The sequence below is a fragment of the Pteropus alecto genome, unplaced genomic scaffold (genome assembly GCF_000325575.1).
Source record: "Pteropus alecto unplaced genomic scaffold, ASM32557v1 scaffold246, whole genome shotgun sequence".
NCBI classification, from domain to species: domain Eukaryota; kingdom Metazoa; phylum Chordata; class Mammalia; order Chiroptera; family Pteropodidae; genus Pteropus; species Pteropus alecto.
Window position 1 is genome coordinate 872059 of NW_006437742.1, and position 7919 is coordinate 879977.

Consider the following 7919-nt stretch of genomic DNA (forward strand, 5'->3'; position numbering starts at 1 on the left):
CCTCTATGCCCCTCCACACGCACATCCCGGGTAGACTCTCCCCTCCCCCTCGTCCCTCTCCTTTCTCTAGGGCTGGCTTCTAGGCCCGGCGGAGCCTGGCCCTCCTCCGCTCTGCAGCTTCGCGGGCAGCGAAGTCGCTCCCAGGTGCCGCGCTGAGCTCACCCCTCCTGAGCTCGCTGCAGCCCCGCAGGCCAGTCTTACCGGGCTGCCACTTTCCTCCTCACATCCCAGGAGACACCGGGCGGGGTGTGGCACCTCCCACGCTTGGCCACCGGGACTTCAGACGATAAGGAACACAGCCGCTCTGCGGGAGGGAACTCTTTCGATTTCCTGTCCCTCCGAATGGAGAGGCGAGGGCGGGACGCGTTGCTCATCTTCGCTGGGCAAAGCGCTCACCTTGTTCTCAAAGCCAGTTTTTCCTTCCTCTGCTTCCTGCCAGAGGGAAGGGATTCATAGAGAAAGCCAAGGTCTTTAGGGCGGGGAAGGGGAAATGACTCAGAGAGGAGGCGGCTCTGAGGGAGGGACCGGCATGGAAAGGAGGGAGGGGCATTAGGGGGGAGGGGAAAGAAAGAGGAGGAAAAAAAGAGTGTGGGAAAACCTTGGCCGGGGAGGTTTTGAGAGTGCCTAGTAGAGTCTTGGGAAACCTGCCTGGTCTTCCCCAAATCCAGGAGCCAATGGGCTGGGTCATTTCCTCAATGCTGGCCTTAAACTCATTTATCCTGTGCCAAAGGCAGCCATGGCCAAAACCCTTGCTAACAGCTCACCAGGTACCACAGAATCACAGAATCCGCTGGCCTCGGCCAGAGCACAAGGATGAACTCACGTCCTATGGAGCCAATAATAGTCTTTACCTTATAGGGTTGCTGGGAGGATTGGTTACTATATCTCAAGTACTTAGAATAGTGTCAGGGAAAGTGTAAACAATCAAGCAATGATAGCTCCTCTTATTACAAAGATGTTCATTTTTTGATAGTCTGTCTCCCCTCTAGATTATGAATCTCATGAGCGCTGAGAGTATGTGTTTCAGTCATCACTGAACTCCAGCACCTGACACAAAAGGAAATCAATAAATTACTTGTTGAAGGAATGGATAAATGAGTGATTGAATGATAACTTGGACTAGTGGCTATGCCAAGTTCCTCTCCTCTGCCATGTAGGGGGTGCAGTTTTGGAGGTTTTGATGCAGGATGGACAAATTTACCCCCACCAGTGGGGACTCAAGCCCTACGCCAAAAGAGGGTCCCTGGCTTTACACAGGAAAGAATTCAAGAGCAAGCCAAAGAAAAGTTTATTACAGAAGGAATAACACTTCATAGACAGAGTGTTGTCTCCTCTCAGAGAATGAAACAGAGTGTCTAAAGAGCTGGGTTTATATATGTTTTTTTTAGTTTCTGTGTAGAATTACTGATTATAGGAAGTAAAGAATGGAATGAACGGTTGGGTTTATCTTTAACTTGTACAAGGTACAGCTTAAAGTCTTTGCTTTTCTGTTTTCCTTTTATGGTATGGGTAAGCATTAAAGGTATGGGTAAACTACTGTTAGTAATCTCTACAGGAATTTTCCTTTGATCTGTAGATTCCTCTGGTCTGGCTACGTGGCTGATCAACCAGGTTCCGAGTCTAATGGCACATAAGAGGCTATGAATTCTACTTGATTTAATATTTAGTCAATCTGTGCAGTTCTCATGCTTCTTTCCTATAGTATTCTCCCCTCAGAGATTGTATTCTCTTATTCTTAAAGAGATGTTGAGGGACAAAAGTCTGTCTTCTGAAACTTCTTCAAAGCCAAAATAAGGTTGTAGTTCCTGCCTGTAGGGAATAAATATCTCTGGAAGCCTGTTCTAAGGGCCCTAGAGGCAGACAACATGGGGTTGTTTCAGTATTTGGAAGTGGTCAGAAGCCTTGCATGGCCACTGTCTTTGTGTGGAATTGCTGTAGCCCAGAAAGTATAAATTTAACAAGAAGATTGAAAAGACAAGGGCCAAAAATTAATAATAAAACGAAAGCTACTAGAGGTACTGATAACTAATTTATTCTTCTAATTATTGCCTTTGAAGGAGACCGGCCTTAAAGAACAAAAGCCTGTTACTGAGGGATAGTTGTGGGAATTTCGGACCAGGGATATGTGTCTGAGGGGTAGTACTGGAGTGGTGGTATGGAGTTAACCTAAGACAAACCTCACAATGTACGAGGTAGCCCACTTGTTGTTCTGCTTTTAGGTTCTAATTCTATTCTACCAGCACTTGCAAAGAATCTCTTATGTACAAGTCTGGTAAGAGCTTCCATTCTCATCCCTATGTCTCCAGTAAAAGCTTCCAATATCAGCTACCACTAATAGATCAAAAATTATTTAGGAAGAATTATTGAATTGGGCATCCACTAGTTATAAATGTTAGGAATACTTTTTCATCTTAATATATCCCCACAGAAATGAGAGCAGTACTAGGAACATAATGAGTAATTAATAAATACCTCTTGAATGGCCAGGTCAGACCAGTCACAACTGTGATTTGTATAGTGTCCCAATAGTTATAGGAAGACCACTTTGATCCCCCACCCCTGGAAATTCAGTGTAAGAGAGTCATCCTCATTAGCTATTATGATATATACAGTGCAATATCCGTGTAACAACCTACTTGGCCTCTGTTACTCCTAAAATTTATAACAGACCATCTCGTCCTCACCTACAGGATAAGTTTCACTGAGACTCTAGAACCAACCCTATTCCTAGGTAAAACATAAAGGACTCTATGTCTGCTCTGGTCTGGCATGTTAAATGGAGCCAAGCTTTCCAAAAAGCACATCAAAACAAACATAAAAACTTAGCTGTGGGTAATAGCCCCATATCCAGTTTTTCCCCAGGTTTCTCTCCAGTTAGACTACCAACCTTGATATTCCAAATTCTTTTCTCCTTTATATTGTAATCTTCTTGTTTTGGGGCTTTAGTTCCAGGCTCTTGGTCTGACAACCTGTTTCAAGTCACTTCTCTAGCTGCCATCCTTGACTGGCCTGCTTCACTTCACATTGTATGCCCCCTTTAGTCTCAGTGCAACCACAACTCTGATTAAAGTATGCCCAAGCCCAGCTCTGAGGGATCTCTTAACCCTCCAAGGCATCTCCTACAGGCCAGGAGTTGAACAGCAAGTTAACTCGCTTCTGGCCTTACCCTGAACTTAATAGGTTCCAGCACTGGGATTTTCTTTGTTGTTCCTTAATTCCCATCTTCTGCCCCCAACTCCTGAAACTGTGTCATGTTTACTTGGGCCCTATACCTTCATTTTTAAAAAATCTTTCTGACTGTATCCTGCTCCTGAAACCAAAGTCTTCAGGATTGGATCTCAATTTCCGTAAGCCCTGGACCTTCTCTGCCCAAATCTCTACCTGTTATAATTAATTCCCTTCAAATCATTAAGACAATTCCAGTAACTCATGGTTGTATTCCTTTTAATTTCCCCCAATTTACACTCCAGTGAGAGATAATCAAGAACTCATTAATACATATATATTTATTTAATTCATAATATAGCATTTTAGGTGTGCTGGGATGTTTTAGAGGGATGAGGCTGTGTAATCCACAGATGCTCAAAGTTCTGTTAGTAGGAGAGACACTATTGGTCCAGAGCTCCCAGTACAAACAAGCCTGGGTTAAAATATTTGATAAAAAATAGTTCAACAATAGTCTAATAAATATTCCAGCGAACAACACAGCATATATCTAAGCTGGCAGATCAGACCATAAAAGGAAGTTTTACCTGACTTGATGGCAATCGACCTGATCAACCTGTAATACATAGGCAAATGCAGCCCAATGGCTCCAAGGCTACAATTGGCTTCAGAAATTTAAATTAGTGTGGGAGTGGTTTTTATCTGTCAGCCTCAAATTCTCCATTCTGTAGAGAAAAGGGTATCAAATATTTGAGCATATCAAAAAGTCCATCCATGGATTGCTCCATCCAGGTAGTCATATATAAATATGTAAACCATGGAAGTTTAGAAAATTCACCTACTGTATTTTAGCTGAAAATGTGTAAATGATTTTGCAGCAATCTGAATGACACTGCATCCGAAGTTACACAATAGAATTAGATGATAAAAACACATACAGATGCAGTTACTCTTACTTACAAGTAGCCAGAATTCCAATGTGGCATTAAAATTTCTTTCATATTCTCAAAACAGATTTAACTTTATTTTCGATTATTTTTGTGCTTTCTTCAATAAGACAGTATAAAAAGTGTAAATAAGCATAAATTGCAGACAGAGAACAATTTGTTAGCAGAAAGGATTGTAGGAGAATATTGAGTAAAGCAACAATAATGAACACTTATGGAGTTACCTTCCTGGAAGATGTTAAAGGTCCTAGTCCCTTTGTCCTACTGGGTTTAGCTAAAGGTAGTCAATGCTCCTCTTTAGGTCTCTGGCATTACCAGTACCCTATGAGAGTATTAAGTTAACTGAAGTATGTGGGATTCACCATACCCCCACCGAGTACTTTCCACCATGTTGTTTCTTGGAAAGCATTTTCCATTATTTGACTCAGAAACTTCATTGCTTACCCCAAATCCAGTTTCATTTCCTACTTTATTCAGTAGGCTTAGCTCAGTGATTTTTGGTTATAACCAAAAGTTAAATCCACTTTCAAAGAACGAAGTTGAAAAACATTGAAAAGTTATTGAAAAAAAGGGTGCCACATGTTCCACGTAATTCCCCAAGTATACTTCCAAAGAGCTTTTGAGGACAAAACTCATTTATGTATATGAGTCCAGAGACATCTGCAAAATAATATCAATATAGCCCAAATGGAGAAGTAATCAAGCTTTTCTGTCCAGGAAATAATAAACACCAATATAGATATCAGAGTACAACAGGGAAATTTGATCATTCATTCACTCATTCATTCACTTATACTTTTGTTCAATAAACATTGCCTACCCAACTACTCTGTTCCACACACTGTGTCAGGTGTTAAAAATACAAGAAAAACAAAAGACACAGTCCCTGCCCTCAAGGTATTCACAGTCTAGTAGGGAAGATGATTCTCTTACGTCAAACTTTTCTGTGCATCAGAATTACTCGGGGAGCTTGTAAAAATGTAAAATTCCACTCATGTGTCCAGATATTCTAATTAAGGAGATCAGGGGTGGGATCTAGGAATCAATTATTTTAACAAATACTAAAAATAATTATAACATGTGGTCTGAAGGCCACACTGAGAAACGCTGCTATCCAATGTAATTATTGCTGAGGGAGTTGTGGGGTAGGGATACTCAGGGTGTCATGGGAACTCTGAAGAGGAGAACATAACCCAGTCTGGGGGATCAGCAATTAATCTGATTGAGAGGTGTGAGGTGAGGAAAGGTAGTCCAGGTCAGAGTCAAAAGTAGGGTGGAGAAATCGAAGCTTTGTCTCAGAGAACTAAAATCTAAAGGGCACTAAAATCTAAAGGGCACAAAAAATGAATGGTGTAGGAGACCTAAGGACATGGTAAAGGAAATTGGACTGCGATAGAAGTGCAATGTTTTGCACTTTTGGCATTTTAAGTATACTTCCTATTTTTTACTTACTGTGGGCATAAAAATTGTTAATAATGCCTCTTTTCCAAGCTCAGAGAACAACTTGTGTAATATAGTTAAGCTTGGCTAGAGTAACCAGTGTTTGGGGGGGAAAGTGACAAAAGATGAAGCTGGGAAAGCACATAGAGACCTGAAAAGCCAAACTCTAAGTAATTAGGACCTTCTGTTGAATGTTATGAGAACCAGTGAAAGGTTTTATAAAGGGGGGAAATCATATTTAGTTTAAGAATTTGGGGATAGGCCATAGAGAAGAGACCAGAGAAAGGTAGAAATGAAAAGCATACATTTTAAAGCACCACTACACTCTATTGGGGCTGGGGCTGGTGGGGAAGAGCTTGATGTTTGTTGTATGCTTAAATAAATGCCAGTTGCTGTGCTAAGCAGTTTACATGTGCTATCTTTTTAAATCTTCACAACAGCCTTGTGAGTTAGGTATTTTACAGAAAAGGAAACAGAGGCTCAGAGAAATGAAGTACTTGCCCTAGGTCATACTGCTAGTAAATGGCTGAAGAACTAGGATTATTTTAGTCCAAAGGCTATGAGCTTTCCATTACAGCAAACTATTTCCCAGCATGGCAGAATCTTAACTGAGGTTGCTCATTTCCTGATTAGCGGTTAAGTAAATATGTTTTATTTTTCAACTAAAAAGCTGACTTTGCCATGAGATATATGTTTGAGCCTGCCATCTGTATCTGCTTCAGTCTTGCTTTCCATGTTAGGTGAACAAACAATACAAAAGCGTTATTTAGGGGATTTATATAGATTATTTTGTCTCTCCTACAAAATAGTAAGCCATTGGCAGCAGAGACTCTGTTTGATCAGTATGTCTGCAGATGTGTGGTACCTAGCATCTAATAGTTTATTGAATGAATGAATGAATGAATGTCCATCAAGGTGGTGCAAAGGAAGAGGGGAGAAGTTCGGGCATTGTTTCAAAGCTGCAATCTGGGGGCTGGTTACAGCCACCGCTTTGTAAAACAGTAGTATTTTCACAACTTCCAAAACGTAGATTCCTTGAAGCTGACTCAGCTCCTGGAAAGGAGAAAGTTGCGGTTCTGACATCTCTGATCCCTGCAGTGGAACTGACAAAAGCATAGACCATAGAGTTTGGTTCCCTTCAACCAGGACTGGGATAAAGTTGACATCTGCATTTGCCATGAAGTGTTGGCTAAGCAGATGAGAGTGTAAACAAGGTGGCAAGAGGAATGATTATCTAACCTGTTAAAGAAAACGAACTGTTCTCAGGCATTCTTAATACAAGTACATTTGTATGCAAATAGTTATTGCATCACTCTATTCTTACTGATTAAGTAATTAAGGTAGGTTCCTAAATAAGTTCTATTATGCAACTCTTTTTTTAGCCTAATTTTAGTAACTATGTACTTGAAAGTAAAAAGAAAAAAAAAACTGTATTTCTTTGAAATAGTCTGTGACAGAATTTTTAACAATTCAGAACTTCTTCATTAGGTAGCATCAGTGAAACTGCTACATGAAACACTTCTACCTTGATCAGTTTTCCATCCAGCAGTAGCATCTCTTGAGCAGTCTTGTCCTTCAGTCTCTCCTAATCCAACCTAGAGCTCTTCCTACCATCTATATCATTGCATATGTATGTGTATGTGACAGGAGGGAGAAGAGAAATGTTGACTGTTCCCTTTAGGGGACAAAAATGAATGGTATAATTTATTTTCCCTTCTAGTATATTTCTCACTCAAATGATCAAATTAAACAGTTTATTATGTATATATAATTATAAAATGAATAAATGACATATATTATTTATTCATTTTATATATATTACATATACACATACATGTTTTCTTTATAATAAATCCACAATTGTAGGTTTTATTAAAAGCCACATATAATATGTAATCATTTGACACTTCAAAATTCTACTGAGCCAAATTGGCTAGTACTTGAAAAGATGACATTCCCCTTTCCAGCTGGCTAGCCCCTTGTTCGGAGCCTCCTTCTACATTATTTACCTACAATTACCCTAATTCCTTCCAATATCATTTATAGTCCAAATCATTGGGAATTTTCAATTCTCTAATGATGAGAGGCATTCTCTAAATTTATTCTTCAATGGCTTGAACCCAGATAATTTGTTCTGAGAAACTCAAAACGCTAATTCCAATATAAGCTTTAATTCATAAAATTAAATCTAAAATATCTAGTTATTTTGGATGTTTCCAATGAACTTTATTTTGTATGCTGTATATTGTACACTAACTGAGGTTTAGGAGGGAATGAACTGCTAAACTGGGGAGCCAGTGAATTATATGCTCTCTTGAAACTTAATGGCAAGCTTTCATTCCAGAAACATAAGGGGACTCTTGAGGC

The 7919-nt window shown here is 40.0% G+C and overlaps 1 protein-coding gene and 1 long non-coding RNA gene across 2 annotated transcripts in view; both read right to left on the minus strand.

The window, feature by feature from the left end:
- Positions 1-508, minus strand: part of LOC112482037 — an 8129-nt gene extending 7621 nt beyond the window's left edge. The window contains exon 1 of the long non-coding RNA XR_003047156.1: positions 202-508. This is a non-coding gene — a long non-coding RNA (uncharacterized LOC112482037). The remainder of the gene's footprint in view (positions 1-201) is intronic.
- Positions 509-6598: 6090 nt separating this feature from the next.
- MID2 (midline 2) overlaps positions 6599-7919 on the minus strand; it is an 87937-nt gene continuing 86616 nt past the window's right edge. The window contains exon 11 of the mRNA XM_025048892.1: positions 6599-6791. Coding sequence (XP_024904660.1) covers positions 6599-6791 — 193 coding nt within the window. The remainder of the gene's footprint in view (positions 6792-7919) is intronic.